Here is a 20848-nt window from a genome sequence, read left to right on the forward strand (position 1 = left end):
TTATTATTATTGATGTACGTCTGTCTGTTTCCTATCGTGATAATTATTTTTTTAATAAATAATATTTAAAAAATTTTGAATAAGAGCAATAAAAAGTTGAAAATTAATCTCCCATTTTTTTAATAAAAAAATCAAAAAAAAAAAAAATCTCCCGTGTGCTATGGTATGGTTTTCAAATTCCCGAGTCAACAACTTAAATCGACCGCGACCTAGTTTTCAAAATTCCGTGTTAAACCAAGCAGGGACCGGGCGGCTCAAGCTGATTAACCGGGCCGCTTCTATTAACCGGTTCTCGTCTACTCCCCACGAGACGAGTAACTCGACTCGTTGGGAAATCAGAGGGGTTTGGCAAAGCTCCTCCGCCTCCCGTTGACGACGAGGACGAGAAGCGGTGGAGCTCGGTCACCCATGGCGGCGGCTCAATCCGTAATCTTTCCCGGAGATCCATAGTCGTGTAATATCTGTCGGCGCAGGATATGTCGTTTCTGAAGCCACTGCTGCCGCTTCTCCTGGCCTTCGCCCTCGTCGCGGTGGAATACATGATCTCGGAGCCTTCCTGCGTTGTGTCCGGACGAGTGGGAGAGTCCGAGAGACACTCGGATGATCTGAAGGTTATGATGGTGGCGGACCTTCTGTTGCTGGGATCCGACGCCGGCTACACAGACACCTTCTTTAGGGATCCCTTCAAATCCAAGTTTTTTAGGGTATTTCTCGTTTCTTTGTCTGACCCGGTCTCTTTTCTGATTTGAAGTCGTTTGAAGTACTTGCTGAGTGTTAGAAAGAAACAATAGGAAATTTCTGAACTTGGAATTTTTATAATGGAAACAAAGTTTAGAGCTTTACTTTTCTTTGGTTCACAACTGAAACAAATAGCGTGTATTTTGGTGCTTTGGTTCATGCTCGTGTGTGTCATCTTCAGAAATCCTTGGAGAAGTTCAGACCCGACATGCTTGTTGTGCTAGGTGACGTATCTGCGAGAGGATGGGAACTGACAGAGAGCAAGTGGCGAACAGTTCTGCAGCAGTTTTATAGGATTCTAGGTCCATTCGTGGGGCTTCCGCTTCATATAGCTTTGGGGGACAGAGATATTGGGGAGTGCAGTGAGTTGGATGAACAATTTGCCAGTCAAATTGTGAGCAGCTTACCTAACTTAGGATTATCTGGTTGCAGCTCATTCGAAATGGGCAATGTCAGTTTTGTTTCCCTTAATTCTGTTGCATTGCTCTGTGGCACCAATGATTTGCGCTTTAGAGTTGAGAAGGTCATTGAGAGAGAAAGCATTGTTTTAAGAAATCGAGCAAAAGAAACAGAAATATTAGCAAAACCCAGTTTAAGGCAAGAAAGGTCCAATAACTTTCAGTGGAGAGATAACAAGATGGAGTCTGGTTCTGGTCCTATTCTGTTACTTCACTTTCCACTTCACAGGAAAAAGAGAAGCATTTTGGGGGTCACTGAGGTAAATCAAGGAATTTGCAAACACACAGATGTTGATTTAACAAGGATGAAAGACAGGTACTGAGGCGTTACTTTTCTGATTTTGCAATTGTGTTGTCTGTTGACATTGAATTATCGAAATTCTGTCATTGTTCAGTTTGGCCAAATTGTTCATAAAGTTTTGCCAGGCTAGGATAGAGTAACAACTGTGAAAATTACAGTTCATAGGCTAGGTGGAAGAAATTCCATGTAGTAATGAAAATTCACAATGTTTCATGGTAATACAAGTTTTATGTGATTGTTGATGCAGATTTTGGAGATCCATTAAGGATAATGAGAGGTAAGGCATCGATGTGAAGTTTAATTCATTGTAACTTGAAATATTATTTCAAATATTTTGTCCATTCAACTCTAGCAATTAGCTTAGTATGTTGCCATTGCATATAATAAGATTCGTGTTCAAAACTAAACTCAGTCTTCCAGTACATGCATAGTTATTATCCCATCATGTATAACCCGTGTGCTTTGCTTTCTTTCAAACCATGCTTTGTTTAAGAAATTTATGGTGAATAGTGATCATTACAAGGTAAATTAATTGCATGAAGTTGCTGTTATTATTGACATGCCAGGAGATTATGTGCCCTTAAAACTAGGCATCAATACTAAACATTTACAACTTGTGTTTTGTTTTGACAGCAAATTCAAGGATTTGGGACCATATGTCCTGGAGAAGACTGTCCCCGTTAATGAAACTGAGTACGTCCTTCAGGCACTCAAGCCCAGGTTGGTGTTAAGTGGAAATGATTGCTTTGGACTTTGTTTGTGCCATTATAGAGAAGTATGCATAAATTTCTTTAAGATTCTTGATTATTTATGAAAAATAATTATTCTAGGCTAATGTTAACATTCTTCTTGGGTTCCCTTTTCCTCATGTTTCATGTTTTAAAATATTCTCATGTTGTAACAAAAATTCATTAATCCATTGTAGCAAGAAAGAAAATTCTTTTAATAACACATTGTAGCAGGAAAGTGTCACTTCAACAACGTTCATTCGAAATATGCTTTGTGAAATGAGGATGAAGTCAGAATGTCATTTTCTCTGCGATGTTTGTGAGAGCTTATAAAATTAGTTGTTAAATGGCTAGTTTCCTTTTCCAGGATCGTATTCAGTGCTCATTCCCATAAATTCTGTGATCACACACACAGTGATGGTACCCGAGAGGTAACTGTACCTGCAATGACATGGACTAGTGGTCAAAAGCCCGGGCTTGTATTTGTTAATTTTGGATACAACAAAGAAGTGAGCGTGAGTCATTGCTCTTTTGTTTCAGAACGGCATGTAATACTATTGTATTTTTGTGTCTTCGTGCTTTCTATTTCAGTTTTTGTTATAGCTAGATGCTTAAATCTTGTAAAATAGTTTACAGACAACACTCACTGCCCATTTTAAGAACGTATGCATTACGTACGTGTTAGAGTCTATTATGCAGCTAGCTTTATAAATAGTTTGCATTTTCAGATCTTTTAAATTATTTGATAGTAGAACACTGATACATGTAATGGCTAGTTATGCTCTTGCATGAGCTTTGCTATTCAGATCTCGTTAATTAATAACTGATGCTAACTTCATGCTCCTCTTCTCCGACAATCAGGAAGTGAGATCCTTTGTCCAGTACCTTTGTTCCATCACTCTTGGCTCTGCTGAGGTGCTTGCAGGGTCTCAAAGAGAACACCACGTTCCTTTTCTCGCCGGCCTCCAAGTGCAAGCTCTTAAAACCTATTAATTGCCTCGCCGGCCTTCCATGCTCGACGCTCGGCCAGCGAGAGTAGAGCAGAACTGGATGCTTACCTGCCATGGGACCGTGGTTCGTAACGCTGAGTGTAGCTGAGAACTCCAGGCTTCTGCATGTGATGGAGCGTAAACTGTTGATCTGATATATAGGAATGCCTGATGTCGTCGTCGAGATTGAGTTGTTCAGGTAGATTGAAGTCGTAGATTTGGCTTGGAATTGGTAGGAATAGTTGGAGTAGCTGAGGCCAAAGCCAAACCTGTAAACAGGTTTTCCGGTGTAGAACCTGTAGGTGCGACCGGGGTATCCAGTGGCCGGATCTGCTCTCATTCTCATGTCTGTCATCGGCACCCTGGTGAACTCCTGCGGATACCAAGTAACAGGTAGCCTTCCCCCTGTTGCATGCCGACCAAGAGATAGATCAGTTAGCCAATTAGTAATTAAATTTTGGAACTTAATTCTTTAGTTTAATTGGTTAATTATACATCATGGCGATCGAGTATGCATGGTTAGTTAATTTTGGACTTAATTTTTAATATATTACCTGGATTATGATCGCCAAAAATGATGTGTGAGATTGCTAATCCACCTGCTTCCCCAGGATAACCAGTCCACAAGATGCCTCCGATCTTCTTATCGACCTTTGCAAACGTGATGTCGATGGGGCCGCCGCACAGCAACACCAGGACGATGGGTCTCCTTGCTGCTCTCGCAACGCTTCTTATGAGGGTTTGCTGCATGCCGGGGAGCAGGAGGTCTACCCTGTCGAGGCCCTCCCTCTCCAGATCCTGATCCAGCCCCATGATCATGATCACGTAATCGACTGACCTTGCTAACTGCACAGCTTCGTTTTTGGAGCTGGAACTGCATGCAGTGGTGGCGCACCCTGCCACAAACCTGCAGCCGATCGATCGACAAATTAAAGTGGTCGCATGTTAATTAGGGTACTTGAGGAGGGTTTCCCCTAGCTACCAAAAGAATAATGTTACGTGACCTGGTATCGCTCACGTAGTTCTGTAGTGCTCGGAGTGGAGTTATGCCTTGGCAAGGAGGCCCTCCATAGTTACCCAGTAGTTTATATCCGATATCGGCGTTGGGGCCGATCACACCGAGTGACCTGACTTTGGACTTGGAAAGAGGCAGGAGATTGGCTCTGTTCTTGAGGAGGACGATGCTGTCTCGAGCCGCTTCTAGAGCCAGGTCCTGGTGCTCTTTGGAGCAAACTTGGGTGGCGGAGATGCTCCCGGCCGAGTACCGCGGATCAAGGCCACTGAAGAGGCCGAGCCTCATCCTCAAAGAGAAGAGGTTGCGCAGGGCCCTGTCAATGTCCGCCTCAGAAAGCAGTTGCTTTTGGACTGCAGACGCAGCATATTTCTGTACGTAGTCGCCGCAGTTCATGTCCATTCCTGATCTCATGCATCACCCCCAGTCGCCATTAATTAATTAATTAATTAATTAGCATCTCTAGCTAAATTTCTACTTAACATATATATAAAATCAACATGCATCGTACGTGCATATATGTTTGAATTTGATTGGGTATATATATACAGTAGGACGTATTAATTAAGTAGAGATTTGTTTAATTAATTACCGGCTTTGAGAACATCTGCGACTGCTTCTTCAGGCGACTTGGCATAGCCCTGGGCACCATAAATGAGAGCGACTGAGTCACAGTCCGAAGCAATGTATCTGCCAGTCAGTTAACGTACGGAAACTCATTATATTGTTTAATTTGAGCTAGCTAGCTAGCTAGGAAGATATGCATAAATCATTAATCACATTTTACATCTTCAATTCTTAATTAATTAATTAATTATACCCGTCGAAACCCCATGAAACTCTTGCAGTTTTGGTGAGAAGATTGTAATCGGCACAAGTCGGCACTCCGTTAACTTTATTGTATGAGCACATGATACAGCTCGCACCACCTTCCTTCACGCAGCTTCTGAAAGGAGGTTGGTAAGTATCTTCCATGTCCTGAGCTGTTACCTGCAAGCCAACCCATGCCATTAATTATATATAATTCAGAACAAGATACACAGTTTTAATTAATTAATTAATTATATGTCTTAATTAATTAGATTAGATATTTAGATTTGAACTAACTAATTAATTAATTACCCTGGCATCAAATGTGTATCTGACATTCCCCTTCCAGTCGTCCATGTCATAGGCAGTGTAGTGTTTGCAGCAAGCGGAGGCCTTGAGCCGCACTGGAGACTTGTCGCCCCTGAAGGCGTCGCCTTGGAGGCCTCTAACGAAGGCGACGGCGTACTTGCTCACCGTCGTGGGGTCCTCGCCGGGGGTCTCTTGCCCTCGGCCCCATCTTGGGTCCCGGAATATGTTCACGTTGGGCGACCAAAACGTCAGCCCCTCCGCTTGCCCCACGTTGTAAATTGCACGAGCTTCATTCCCAATAGCCTGTAATATATATATATGCACCATATTCCATGAACAAAGAGAAAGAGACAGATATAATTGAAACTAAAATTGAAATTTTATAAGCATTAATTATATTAATCTGACCTGGCCAATCCTATACCAGAGCTGAGGGTTGAAGGAGGCAGCAGTGAGGATGACTTGAGGGAAGTTGGTGGCTGCCCTAATGGTGGCATTGAAGTGAATGCCACGTCCCCAACTCGACACTCCGTGCAATGCCTCCGACCACCACTTGTAGCTCGGCACGCCGAGCCTTGGGATGGCGGCCGCCACATCCCCCAGCTGAGGAACCTTCTCCTCCAAGCTCAGTCTCATGATCAAGTCGTCCACTCTCTTGCTGATGGGCAAATAGGCAATGCCTCATCGCAAAATGTCAAGGTTTGGGTTAATGGGTTGGATGGATCACACGAGAATGGAGGAGTACTTTGCGCTAAAGAGATTAATGCAAATGGTTGCACAACTAGCAGTAGTAGTAGTAGAAAGAGATGGAACCGAGGATGGAGGAAGAAAATGAAAGCGTGAAATGAAGTCGCATGATCAGTTCTCATGATGTGGGAGCTCAATGAGATTGCTGGTTTCCCTTAGAGGGAAGGAGGGAGGGATATAAATAGAGGAAAGTTTTGATTTTGCTCTTAAATTAATTACTTCTATTTGTAAAATGAGCTCTTATTAAAGATTAAAATAATCTTCAAAATTTTCATGAATAAGTACTCAATTTATCATTTATTTCAAATGAGATTTAGTTTGCGGAAAAATCCTCTAGAGTTAGGAAGAAGAAAATGGAGAGGAATGGGATCAAATTGGATATATTGAGCACAAAATTAAATAGAGGGAGGTGGGTGGAATTTGGAAGGGGAGAAATGGGACAAAAGGTAGAAAACTATGCTTTATGCTTTTGACTAAAGAGGACGAAAGATGTCATGACAAAGAGTACTTCATTGTTATTATTATTATTATTATTATTATATATAGTAGTTTACCAAAAATAAAATACATAAACTGATCCTTCCTTTCTCTCCAAAATTTGGCCAACACCAAACGCAACGCATGCACTCGGCCTCACAAGGAAATGAAGTGCGGATTCCCTTTGCAATAATCCATGACCATACTCCGTCACTATCATCACCGCCATATGACCACTTCAGTAGAAGCCAATGGCATGCCATCCTAGCTATTCAAGGCCCTCAAAAGTCAACCTAATTAGGAAAAAAAAGAGAGAACATTTTAATTAAATAAATAATTAAAAAGGTAGTGTTCTTGTGACTTTGGTGGAAAAAGGGAAAACGAAGTAAACTAAGAAGAGAAAAGGTAGAGAAAGAGGGATGGGAATAAGATTAGCTTGAAGCAAAGCAAAGCAAAAGTTAATGTTTCAAGGATGGAAAAGAGCGAGAGGTTGCTAGGGAGGCAAAGTTTATTAATTTGTAGTGGCCGCAAGTGTAAAGTTTAAGTGCACGCGTGAAGATTCTTGGAGAAGGGATGATGACCTTCTAAGTTACCCTTCTTAATTAATTCCCTCGTTTAAACTTTACTAGATAGAACATGCGAGATAGCACCTTATATTAAAAATTTTGAAATAAAAATAGTTAATTAGAAGGATGAATGGAATATTGGTCGATATTAAAATGACTATTATAAGCTATATATTAATATATTAATTAAACGAAAATGATAAGTTTTATGTTTGTCAAAATTCAAGCACAATCTGGTTCAAGATTGAGTGGTCCATGAATTGTGCCTGATCAGCTTGGGTGGACCTGGCCTGTTTGGGCTAGGCTAACAATAGGCTAAAACGGCCCAATTAGACCCAACAAAAAATTGTCTTCCGTTGCCGGGACTTGAACTATCCTACAACGGATCGGGCTACTGATTTAGATTCTATTTTAAAATGAACATTAATGGATCAATCAAAATGAACATTAACCAAGTGCGATGAATTCACATCAATGTTCCCTATAATTTTTTATATTTTAATAATAAAAATAATTATAAAATATGAATTAAATAATTATTTAAAAATATTTATTCGAAAAATAACTCCTTATATATTCCGTAGGATCAATTTTTTAATTGGGTGGGTACGAGCGTTAAAGCGCAAGCCGAGGACGAGGAACACATGGAAGCTCGCCTCGCCTCCGCCCAATCCCAATCCACGCTCACCATCTTTACCAACTCCCACCACCACCTGGCTGCTTCGAAGCGGCAACCCCAGACACCATTCCCTCCTCCTCTTCCTCATCGCCCTCCTCCTCCTCCTCCTCCTCCTCCTCCTCCTCGCCTCGGCATTCATTCGGTCGCCCACCTTCGCGACCGACAACAGCCACCGCTTCTTCAGGAGTCGTCCAGCCCACTGCACCGTTTCCCAAGCACCACCCCGATCTTTGCTCACAATTCAACCACTTACTGAAATTCTGGCTGCCATGCATCGCTGCCACCGCACCGCACCACGTCCTCCTCTTCTACCCACGTAGTCTCCTCCCAGTTGCCATGTGGATGAATGCCGCTTGACTGTAAATCTATAATTATAACGAGTACTACCTTCTTGTACGTATGCCATCGGATCATCGCTCTCCAAATTAACCTCCAGACTCTACTCTTGGCATCCTTGCTTTGGTACGTAGGAAAATCGTCTTCCTGTAATTTCGTTTTCCTAGCGAGTAAATTTAACTATTAATTGTTGAAGTCGTGCTTTACGTCCATGCAAGAGCTTAGATTACTGGTTAATGGCATCACGGGAAGCAATAAGCAAAGTGAGAATAGGGAAGACGACCACGTACCGGAAGGGCACCGATACGGAGCTGCTTGCCTTCGGAAGCGAAGAGCGCGATGCCGGCCAAGCTGATCGTTTTGGGAGAGGACGGTGGCGGCAGGCAGGTCTTCCGCACTGGGCGGCTCTCTGTGCACATGATCCGGGTGGCGTCTTCCCCCGTGTGCTTGGTCAGTTGCATGGTCGGGGATCACCAGTGGACGCTGGCAAGGGACGCGGTCGTCCTCCGGGCAGCTCCGAGAAGGTACGCCTTCGCCATGCCGGGATTCTGCTACGGCCTTTCGCTGCTCTGCTCCGGTGGCGCCTACGAGCACGAGTGCCGAACGCTGGAGGAGATGCTCCACCGGTTTTGCGCCTTCCGGTGCCTCGAAGGTGCGATCAGTTTTAATCTTCAACCGTTTCCCCACGCGCGCGCCGAGATCAAATTTTTATTTCAATTTTTTTTTTTATTTCGGCGCGCCAAGATCAAGTTTGTATGCTCCATTCAGGTATTTCTTCTGCGTGCGGAGGTGAATCAGGTGATGTTTGGGCGCATGCCTACGAGGAGATCAAGAAGCTCACCAATGTTACTGTCACCGTCGATCCAAGCAGCAGTAGCGGGTGCCTTGCATCGCCGGACTCGATCCAGCTGGCAGTGAGGACGTCGGCGGTGGTGAAGCTGCTCTCTCGTTCCCTCCTCACCGGCGCTCTGGACCCGCGGAAGCACCTCAACCTGACCGCCGGCACCTCCCTCCCCAGCGTGCAGATCATAGCTGACCTTCTGGACGTGATTGAGACGGGGCGGCGACGGGAGCCGTCGACGTCACCAACGGCGGCGACCCCCAGTGGGCTCTGGTGCATTAACGCTGATGGGCTGAAAATGCTGGTGGTGGTACTTTCGGCGTGCAGCACTGCGGAGAAGAGGAAAAGGCAACAGCTAGAGACGCTGAACGAGGAGGAGGAACCGGAGGAGGCGGCAGGCGGCGACGGCGATGCAGGGGAGAAAGGCGGAGGCGGAGGAAGTAGTGCCCCTACTCCTTCGAGGTGCATCAGCGGAGGAGCGAGAGTGGAGAAGGGAATGGATGTTTACTGAGAAATATTGCTGCCTCTGGAGGACCCCAATTCCTGTCACCATTTGCCAACTTTTTTTAATTTCTTTGAAAATTCTACAAGGAAGGAATTGATGTCAATCTTAATCGGCAAGACCTGCATCTGCATGGTTACGTTGATGTGTGTAAAATTATCCATCAACACGTATACACGTATTTGGATGAATTGAAATTAAATGATATATCAGCAGTGGTAATAGGACTCAATTATATTAATGTGTCTGGGTTAATTCTCATTCAACAGCAAGAATTATTACATAAATTGATTGGATAACTAGCCAAGATATGACAACTTCTCGTTAATTACACAAGTATCAAATATATACTAATTTGCTTTGAGGCTATTCCATTAGAACCTGAAAGCAAAGGAAGATCTAATGTCCCTTTGTTAGAACCAATCCAGCACCTTGTTCAGAACTCACATTGATGAACTCTATGTACTTCTGCCGAACCTCCCTCCCTTGACTATCCATGCACTTCAATTGAGCAAGCAGGTTAGCGGAATTGAATCCATCTACCAATTCCTCTAACATCTATTGACCCCTTCTAGGTTAATTATTTCTCTAACTAAGATTCAAATCAGTTAAACAACAACTAGCAAACTGCATCTTTTATATATAGTTAACATCATAACACTTTCTAATCAAGAGAAAGTGAATAGGTGAGAAAGTAAATAACTAGTTCAACATCATATCATATATCCGAGTTTAGTATCCTCCATATTCAAGGAAACATGCACCCTTTTCAAAGAATGTGATATCAATCATACTTGAATTAGTTTAGATTAGTTAACAAAGAGGATTGATTACTGAAGACTTTGGAAACCAAACAGTCTGCTAGCTACTTATAGCTATCATTCAATTCCTTGTATTATGTGGATTTCCTCTCTTTCTCCCTATAATAAAGGTATCCAGAGGGATTCACGCTGGTTGCCTCACTCTTTGCAGACGCTATTATTATTGGACGCCTTTGTGATTTATCCCCTTCCAGAAAATATAGGTCTACTGTTTGGAAGAGTCACTAAAGTGACGGTTTTACCTTTTGCTACAAATGCAGAAGGATTCCTATTACACTACAAACTGTTCACCGATCACCCTAATCTTGACATTTCAGCACTACATCCCTACAATTATGTTTAAGAAAAATGATCAATTAACACATAACTAAGGCTATTGTTAGAGATGCTGAAATTGTCCTTGTAGATATCTTTTCTTCTTCTTTTTTAAATTAAGGCACCCTTAACGTACGTACCACTTTGAATATATAGTCTAGGCATCCTTAATTTCGTGTTATCATATTCCTTAGGATAGGATAGGTGCACCTCTTGGTGTAGACTTACTCAACCTTCCAGTAGACTTAATTACCCCTTTGAGTAGTTAATGCACTTTTGATGTTAGATAGCGCACACTTTGAATTTAATCATCATTAACATGTAATCGTTGGTTACCCAAACACCCTTGGATTGATTCATCCATTTGAAATTAATATAATGGTCATTGTCGTTAGCCCTCAAGATACTCCTTGGGATAATTAACACACCTTCTCAGATACTTATAAGGTCGAAGCAAGGGTTGAACCACCTAAGTGTTTATGGTCTATTGGGCAAGGGTTGAACAACCAAGTGTTAATGGTCTATTGCCGATTATTTTTCAAGATATAAAGATCCTCAATTCAAAATAGGAACCCTAATGACCTTTCAATACTTTGAAGCTCTAGAGGAGGAAAGGAATTGAAGTTAAGAGTAGATGATCACTTTAGCAAATATTCTTTTATGCCTAAACAACGTGCATTGTCTAATCACTTTTGCTTCTTGCTGGCTGTGTGGGGCCATTACAGTGTCGAATTCTACTTTTTGCTATAGAGTGTCGGATTCTACCTTTTGCTATAGAGGAGCTTTTGCTTCTCGATCAATTTTGACTATTAAACCCAAGCCTATTGAATTTAATTGGAAATTCAATTTAATCATCTTAACCTCTTTGTACGGCATCACAGATCTATTTAGGTCAGTTTGATTTCACTCAAATAATTTCTTATTCATTTGAAAATTAATTTATTATATATAGTCCATTCATAGAATAATTTATCTATTTTGTCACTTAATTAGTAAAACCAATTCCTAATAAATAAAACCTTGTTCATCTAAGACATGACAAAGTGGGAAAATAAATAGTCCTATCCCATTCACGATGATATCAAGACATGACAAACTAGGAAAACAAATAGTTCTATCTATTTATGATGATATCATTGCTACTGTAACATTTGATTAGTTCTATCATAATCTTTTAAGATATGACGGTCAAGCAGTATTATTATCGGCTCGAATGTAAGAATCTCTTTAATATTTTAACATCCAATTCCAACATTTCTTTCTCCTGATGATTCTTGTGAATCGAGTTAGGTGGGATTAGATTCGTAGTTTCGTACGTTAATTATTGGGTCAAATTTAATTTTTTAGGGACTACTATTCGGCCACATCCGCTTCATTTTTTTTAAATTGACGTTCATTTATTAAGTTTTAGTACTTGTTTTTTCATTAGACCCATTTCCCATTTACCACATTATTAATTAAAAATATGTACTTCTTAACCAACAATACAGACTTTTTAAACATGCATTTAAGTTTTATCTTTGGCCAAAGATAAGCATTTATGATTCCATAAACATTCTTAGAGAGTTAGAGTATGATAATTCCAAGTTCCAACCAACGACACACTTTAATCATCTAACTAGCTTTTGCATTGCCAATTAATAATCCCATCCTTGTTCACTGAGCCCACCTTTACCCAACCAATATCATCGGCCCATTCATCTATTTCCCAACTATTGTATTTATTTATTTATTTATTCATTTAATATTTATTTTAACAAAGAGTGGCAATATGTGTGGAAGCCGCCAACAAAAACTAAAAGAGGAAAAAGTAAATAATAAAAAAAATAGAAGCTACATAGAACCTGCCCCTTGCCATTTTCTTTATTTTCTATTTATTTATTTATATTCTTTTTATTCTGCGTATTTATTGATCCCAAATTCCCAATCGAGAAAGAGTTTCTACTTTTTCTCTTCCACTGCTTCAGAGTTCAGACTTCTCTTTCTCTTTCTCCTTCTCCTTCTCCTTCTCCTTCTCCTTCTTCTAAATATTATTATTATTCCATTTCCATTTCCATTTCCATGCCATGTCTTCTTCGTTTCTCCATCAACTTAAATCACTCTAAAAATTAAATAAACTTCCAGAAATAGATAGATAGAAATTGCGTACCATTTTCTATGGATTCCGGCAACACCAGTAGCCTCCACTCCTCCTCCGGCGGCGGAGGAGGCGGTAGCGAAGACGTCGACTCCCTCTCCGCCTTCTTCCACACATCCGCCTCCCCCTCCGGCGTCGCCCTTCCGACTCCGCTGCCCCCCTCCTCCTCCTCCTCCTCCTCCGTAGGTTCTCACTTCCTCGACTACTACTCCCTTTTTTACCATGATTCCTCCTCCTCCCCCGCTCCGCACCTCCCCTCTGCCTCAGGAAGCCAACCTTCAACGGCGGCGGTGGAGGCGCAGGTCGATCCTCCGGCGGCTCCGCCTCCTCGGAACTCGAGGAAGCGCTCCCGTGCCTCGCGCCGAGCCCCGACCACGGTGCTCACAACGGACACCTCCAACTTCCGCGCCATGGTCCAGGAGTTCACCGGAATCCCAGCCGCCCCCTTCGCCGTCCCCTCCGTCTCCTCCTCCCTCTTCCTCCGCCCCCGCATCGACCAATTCCTCCACCCCTCCTCCTCCTCTGCCGCTGTGTCACCCTTCCTCCTCCGCCCCTTCCTCCACAAGCCTCACTCGCCTCCCTCCTTCACCAATCCCATTCCCAATCCTCCTAGTGTTCCCCCTTCTCTAAACCAAACAAATACCGCCTCCACCTCGGCCTCCGCCGCCCTATCTAACCCTATTCCTAGCCAACTCCCTCCCAACATCCACTCTCTCCTCCACCCACCGATCCCACCAACCTTCTTCGCTTCCGATGACTTCCCGGCCCTTCCTTCGGCGCTCTTCGTTCCCGACCCTGCCACCTCCAACTGGGCCGGCGTCGACTTCTCTGGCGCTGGCGTCTCGCGACCACACATCAGTGTGGCCGGCAGTTGCAAGCCATCCTACGCCTCGTCGGCCGCGCCGGCGGCGGAACGAGTCATCGGGGAAAAACCAGAGGCGGAGGTTGCCGGAAGGAACAGCGACAACGCGGCAGAGCCGTCGTGGATTCGTTCTTCGTCCGATTGATCCATTAAAATTAGGGATTTCATTTGGAGAGGTATTTTAGCTGGACGAAGAGGCGCTCGTTGCTTTTGTTACGCCCTTCCCGGTTCTCTCCTCTCATGTACATACCGGTACGCGTTACGTTATCATTGATCACTTCTCCTTCTCAGGCCTCAGCCTCTCTTTCCTTTTTTTTTTTCCGGTTTATATCGGTTTTTATACGTCGAAAACAACGGGATTCCGTTTTATTCGTTGGTTTTCATCTCCCATATGAATAATCCTTGGTGCGATTACTTCACACCGGCCATGGAAACTATGGACGTTCATGGTGCAATTAATCATGCAATCGAACCAATCAATCATTTTACATATAATCTCATTATAAATATCTTATAATATATCACATTATAGACAGTGATGAAATGAACAATTTTTTCTTCCTTATATTAGCGTTTTTCTTGTTTTGTGATGTGATTTTGGTTGGCAAATGTTTCACCTACTCTTCCTGTTCTCTTTTGCCTTTTGTCAGAGATAGCAGCTCATTGTATAACCTCATCGGCGTGATGTTTCATTTCGCCTTTACATTATCTAACTTATTGATATATCAAGCCTAGAAAACAATAGCATTGTCGATATAAATATAAATATCTATGCACTACCATTCATTCATTCATTCTTCATCTGTCAATACCATAATGAATTAATGACACAGAAGCCATTTAGATATAACAGAGTCGCACTCAATATTCATCACTGAAACCTGCCTCCTGAGTACACTGAATAATTTTTTTTATCTTATTTATTTTGAAAATGTGAAGCTGAAAAGGCTAGGAGTTGAAGATGCATGATAGGTTGAGTTATGAACTTGAACTGCTATATAAACTGAGTTATTGCCAACCAAAAGCCTTTAATATGATTATGGAGTCTCCCGATTGTCTACTAATATGGTTTAGATTTCCATTTAGGACTGGTAGGTGTATGGGTATAAGTAATATTGAATTTGGATGAGTCGATTATTTTAGAACTCATCTTGGTCTCTGAGGTGGTAGCACTTGGGTCGAGCTAAACCACATATATATCAACTTAGCATGCCCGAGCTAAGGTTAATTGGTTGTTGATCTAGTTCATCTGAAGTTGGCGTGACTCGTTCAAGGTGGATAATTATGCTTTATCAACATTCTACTCATTCAAAGTGGTCAGAAGTTGTTAGAGGTGAGACGATCATATTGATGAACCATAGTGTAGGTTGAGATGTCCAACTTAGCTTGGCTAGAAGGGACTGAGGGAGTGTGACTCCTTTTGTTAGTCTCTCTGTGACAACAACCAACAACAACACTTAGCTTGATTCAAAAAAAGTTTCTTTGGTTGAAGTAGAATTGTCTTATCTAAGCTATCAAGGTTGGTCGGCATTGCTTGTGATCCCACATACTATCTCATGTTCGCACTATTATCGTTCTCTATGAGTCAAGCATATACGATATTAATATAACCTGCAATAAGTCTCATGTTTCAGATTCACAATTGTGGATCCAAATATTCAGCGTGGAGTATCAATCAGTATTATACTAACATGGGCGCTAAGGAGTTGGTTGAACACTCCAATTTTATCAGACCTCTGCTCTAAGCTGGTCGAGACAAATAATCCGATAATTCATTTTAGAAAATTGTGGATGTATATAAAAAGGATGTGGTTGGTGGATTTCTTTTTAGGGTTCTTGGTTGGTTGGTTGGTTGGTAGGCTTGAATTCTTTGGATTGTGATAGTGGGTGTGGTTGAACAAATAGCTAGCTGGTCACTGAGTGCTCACAACATAACCCACCCCGCTACAAAGTCAAAATGGGCATAATGACTGCGACCAGCAGACTGAGAAGCTACATGGATCCTTGTCTCTTCTCTTGTCCCTACTTCTATGTCCTCTCTTCGCCCAAATCATTTGACTGCTATCGCCAAAGAATCCTATCATTATCTTCATTTCTTTTCTGCACTGACATTTATAATATACAATCAGATGCTTTATTTCTGATAATGCCCTGGTCCACTGCATGATTCATGCATTTTTAATTTCTTTTTCGTGTTTGTGTTTGTTTTGGTGAATCAAAGAATTAGGTTAGAATAGACCCATTCCTACAAGTTATTGAAGTAATGTAGGTTCACTAGCTAGATTTCTACTTTCTGAAGAAGAAAAGACGATATCTTTCATATAAGACTTTCAAGTTGCTGATTAATTAAGTGCAGTAACTTTCTTTGATCATTTCTTATTGCTAGTGACAAAGGTGCAGATATTCATTTAAGTAAACATCGATCCATTTAATTTGTCTCGCATAAAATCTATATATCTTATACCTGTGATAGTTAGATTGAGAACGACAGAGGGGTGAGAGGAAATCAAGTTCTCTTCAAATTTAATTATATATATATTTATTTATTTATTTATAGTTTGCCATCATTTTAAGTGAAATGGAACATAAAAGTTGGGAAAAGATACTTTTATGAAACAAATAGATCTTAGATTCTCCTTAAATTATGTAAAGTGAGTCAGACAATTATATGCAATTGACCCAAATTGTTCTTCTTCAACACATATGGTAAGTAATATATCCTATCTGCATAAACATAATATTTCTACAATAGAAGGCAAGTAATTAAGAAGTCAAGGCCCATGCATGCTAAAAGGACAACATGGTGTCTTTTTAATTATTATTATTATTTTCATTTTCACTTTTTTTTTGCTTAGTTTTTTTGCGTGAATTAATTGTTAGGGAGAGAAAATTAAAAAAATTGCAAACTTTTTTACTCTTTTAAAGATTTTAGCATTAATTTCACCAACACATGTAGTGAGATGTCGACATTTGGTCCCCCCTAGCTAGATCTCTATTTGAATGTGGAAGCTGAACATTAGTGGACCTCACACAGCAATACATATCACATTTGACTTTGCACTCCACAGTTGCCAGCTTAATTCAATAGAGGCAAACCCTAAACCCACCCTCCACATGGCCATTTATGAATCATTCAGGTCGATCACTAATTAACAAGATTTCAGCAATTAAGCTATATATCTAACCTTGTTTACTCAAGTTAGGGTTGGTTTCAAGTCTCCATTATATTAGAGGACATTGTTCGATTATATATATTTCTCGAGTTAGATATATGGTATGTATATTAATTAGGCGACGATCAATCTAAATCTAATCCAACTCGACAAGGGTAGGGTAATAATTATTACCCTTGGTCATGGTAATGAAGATTTCCTTTGAGATAAATTCTCATGTACATGCAACTTTAATTTCATCCCTCTTCATGTCATCGATCTATATAACTTAACAACTGCTTCAACCTTACCTTAAATTTATACGTCGTACGTACATACATATATTTATATATCAATCATGGGTCAGCAACAATTCAGTTTTTTCTTTCACCTCCTCATTACAGATATATATATATACACACACTCTGAGACATGGTCCCACTGCTGCCATTGTTAGCGTTTGACAGCATGATCCACCACCACAGCCAGCTAGATCTCTCTCTCTCTCTCTCTGCCTCATCGATCAGCTAGCCATGGAAGAAAAAGTTACATGCCTTTTTCTTCTTTTCCTCACTAGAACAATTAAGTAGCTGCACCAATCAAGGACACAACCCGATCCCTATGCTGCCTCACCTCTTCACTTTTTGCCTGCCATTGTTGCCATTTCATCTCCCACAACCACCACTTTGTGTTGCCTTATTGTTGCCATCATCGCGAACATTGTTTTGAAAATCAGATAGATCATGTCATGCCGGCACATGATCTTACCGATTGAACCAGCCATGTCGGTTGTTCTGTTCAACATGAAAAAAGTATACATATATATATATATCCATTGCATTATGCTTTTACCTATCGAACTTACCGTACATGTTGCTTTAGCATATAGGTAGTTGTTCACTTCGTAATTACAGTAGACAGACAGACTATAACTATACTTTGTTCGATCAGCCGACAATTACAATTAATGAGACCGATGCTAAATAGATAAATTCATGATTTTACTAATTGAACTAGCTAGTGGTTAATTATATTCATGCTAGCTAGCTATCTTCTTTAAAAGAAGCATAGCAAAGCAAAGCAAAGCAGAGACGAGATGAGAAATACAATCCTCAATCCACCTCGTATATCGTCATTCCTATTTTAGTTCTCACTGTCCTATTTGTGGGGCCCTCGCTGCTGGTGATGGATGAGTTGCGTCGTGGCTTGACAAAATTTTTTATTTTGTTGATAAATGAGTAATTTTATATTATTATTTTGCTGAGGAGGTTTTTTTATTCAATTCAAATTTCATGGGCCTTTAAGTGAGTGGGCTTCAATCGGCCCATTGAATTACGGTGTGCTTGCGTAAGGAAGATGATGGATGGGTCCACCAGAAAATTTTTATTATTTTTATTTAATGAAAATAATAAATAAAACTGTATATTTGAAAAAGGTTAGATTTATGTAAAATTATTTTTTTTTCAAAATGTTATTACTTTATACAATAAATTATGCACGAACCAAAATAAAGTATTCTAATGTAATATACTTTATAATTGAAAATTAATTATTTGGTTAAATTTAAATTTATTTATAAAATAAATAGCACTGTTTTTATCTAATACTTATAATTAATTAATTATGATGAATTCAGTTTAAAAAATTGCCGAAATAAATGGAAATAAGATTTCACGTAAATAATGAAATTTATGAGAAACATAATTATGATCGAGAGAGTTATTAGGATGTGAAGTTGAGCTTGGACGGTGACCACAACAAGCTGCACGGTTTTGAGAAATTTATTATAAGGATGATAAATTCACCTCGGCCGGTGAGCACAACTCGCTGCCATCTTTTCTTTATTAATCCAAGTATTTCGATTAATTTCTTCATTGGCCCCTGTATTCTTATTTAATTTCTTTTCATTTTGACTCCTGACTTTTAACATTTCATTCATATCATAGTCATTAATAATAATAATACTGTATAGCGGCAGGCACCTATACAATCTCTTAGACATTTATTAATATTTAGGAGTAAAAAAATAATGATTCATATAACTATTTCTTACAATTTTACATCAACCAACACAAGCTTCGAGGATACATACATAACAGTATAACACACAATATATATATTGTCATCCTTAACTAAAGTTAAAAGACTATATATATATAATGAAATTAATTAATGAAAGTAGAGGAGCCAAAATGAGAATGGTAGAATTAATTTCTTCTGGCAGCATGCTGGTAGCTAGGGTTTTGCCAGTTGGCGGAAGGTGTCCCATCTCCACGTATAGAAATAAGTAGTATAAATACATGTGATGAGATGATTACTATTCCCCCAATGCCTTCCTCCTCCTCCACCACATTTCACAAAGAGAGAGGCAACTTTAGGGAGAAGATGGCAAGTGGTGCAGGCCTTCTTGGCAACCAACAGGATTCACTACCAGGTCCAAATTTTATATATCTATCTATCTATCTTTGCAATTATCTCAATATCTAGCTAACCTTTTTTTCCTATTAATTATTCCACTTGATCTCACTAAAAAAATATCATCCTTTTACTTATGTGTTTTTAACCTTTGTATAATTATTATCTATATTTTTGTCTCCTAGAGAATGCATGTAAAATATACATTTACTTGAGTTTTTCACTACGTGTGTGTATTGGTACTTAATACATGCATGCTCTCTAGCTATCTATATGATATGTATATATATTCATATTAATCTCATATCATGCTCTTGCATCACACAGTTAATGCATGCATAATGCTTTGAGATCATTTTTTGCTATTTTGTATGTTCACATTATGATGCATTGAGATTATTTTGTTTGAGAATAAATGAATATGTATAGAATGAAATATTCTCTTTGTTATTTTGCATTTTGTTTCAGTTAGTATATATATGTGTGTGTGTGTGATTTTTTTTAGACAAAAAAATGTTTTAGAGGATGTGATCGCGATAAGTAGCATAAATTTGAAGAAATTAGGTTTTATTTTTGAGTTTTTGTTTTAAAGAAAAAGAAAGATAGGTTAATCACCGCTTCTTGTCGCGCGCATGTAAATTTCGTATTCAATCTGGAGCGTAGGATTCGGTGCTCCGCGCATTGGGCCGTTCGTTGGCGCTCGCCAATCGCGTGCGCATCGTCTTACGTTACTGTCTTTTTTAGATTCTCGAGGAGGCGAGTCAACTGCCTCTCCTGCGTTCGACACGTGTCCTATCCGGACGTGGCAACGAGACGGTTCCTTTTTGTGGCCGCGCTTTTTCGCGTGCATGCAGTGGATTTGACCATTTAGCCCTCAAAATTTACATATATTTAAATTTCCTCACAAAGTTATATCAGAACGCCTTTTAATATTTTTTGTACCTCACCTTGTATCAAAATATTTATTTTATACTTTCAAAACGCCATTGAAATTAAAGAGTATTTTCACAATAAATTAAAATTATAAAGGATATTTTGAGTGGAATTTTGAAAATCAGCCAAAAAGTTATCAGTACTGTAGAAAGGAAATACAATAAATAGCGGTGAATGTAATATCTCAACAGTTTGGGTTTACTATAAATCTGAAAACCTTTAAATTGTAGGGAGTTTAATGTGAAGCTTATTGATCCTTTCTTCCTGCCGTGATGCATTTGAAATGTTTACAGTAGTAACCGGCGCCGGAAGAGGAGGAGATGCCCGGAGTACCGTCGCGGAAATGGAGCCCACCCATGTCATGGGCGGTGGTGGCCAACCGTACCCCCCACCACCAGCCCCGACTCCAGCAGTGCGGGAGCAGGACCGCTTCATGCCTATCGCGAACGTGATCCGCATCATGCGGCGCGTTCTGCCGACGCACGCCAAGATCGCCGACGACGCGAAGGAGATGATCCAAGAGTGCGTGTCGGAGTACATCAGCTTCATCACCAGTGAGGCCAACGAGCGGTGCCAGCGTGAGCAACGCAAGACCGTCACCGCCGACGACGTCCTCTGGGCCATGCGCAAGCTCGGCTTCGACGACTACCTCGAGCCCCTATCCCTCTTCCTCCACCGTTACCGCGAGCTTGAGGCCGGAGGCGCCTCCCCCGACTCCTC

At 40.6% G+C, this 20848-nt stretch overlaps 3 protein-coding genes and 1 pseudogene across 3 annotated transcripts; 3 read left to right on the forward strand and 1 right to left on the reverse strand.

Annotated features, from left to right (window-relative positions):
* Positions 1–319: 319 nt before the first annotated feature.
* Positions 320–2929, forward strand: LOC141845363 (uncharacterized). The gene is made up of 4 exons (XM_074733428.1): positions 320–704; positions 920–1512; positions 2131–2217; positions 2593–2929. The coding sequence occupies exons 1-4, from the start codon at positions 477–479 to the stop codon at positions 2852–2854; spliced, it is 1170 nt and encodes a 389-aa protein (XP_074589529.1). The 5' UTR covers positions 320–476; the 3' UTR covers positions 2855–2929.
* A 112-nt stretch (positions 2930–3041) lies between these two features.
* LOC141845226 (putative beta-D-xylosidase 7) lies at positions 3042–6214 on the reverse strand. The gene is given in 8 exon segments (XM_074733285.1): positions 3042–3619; positions 3769–4121; positions 4219–4630; positions 4819–4916; positions 5047–5216; positions 5349–5648; positions 5754–6014; positions 6017–6214. Coding segments are annotated over 8 exon segments (2370 nt in total).
* Positions 6215–8386: 2172 nt separating this feature from the next.
* Positions 8387–9502, forward strand: LOC141844843 (uncharacterized; annotated as a pseudogene).
* Positions 9503–12659: 3157 nt separating this feature from the next.
* On the forward strand, positions 12660–13875 carry LOC141845131 (uncharacterized). The gene has a single exon (XM_074733180.1). The coding sequence runs from the start codon at positions 12787–12789 to the stop codon at positions 13771–13773; it is 987 nt and encodes a 328-aa protein (XP_074589281.1). The 5' UTR covers positions 12660–12786; the 3' UTR covers positions 13774–13875.
* Positions 13876–20848: the final 6973 nt, after the last annotated feature.

The sequence above is a fragment of the Curcuma longa genome, chromosome 14 (assembly GCF_044706935.1).
Source record: "Curcuma longa cultivar G26 ecotype Majalengka, Jawa Barat chromosome 14, ITB_CL_G26_1.1, whole genome shotgun sequence".
NCBI lineage: Eukaryota > Viridiplantae > Streptophyta > Magnoliopsida > Zingiberales > Zingiberaceae > Curcuma > Curcuma longa.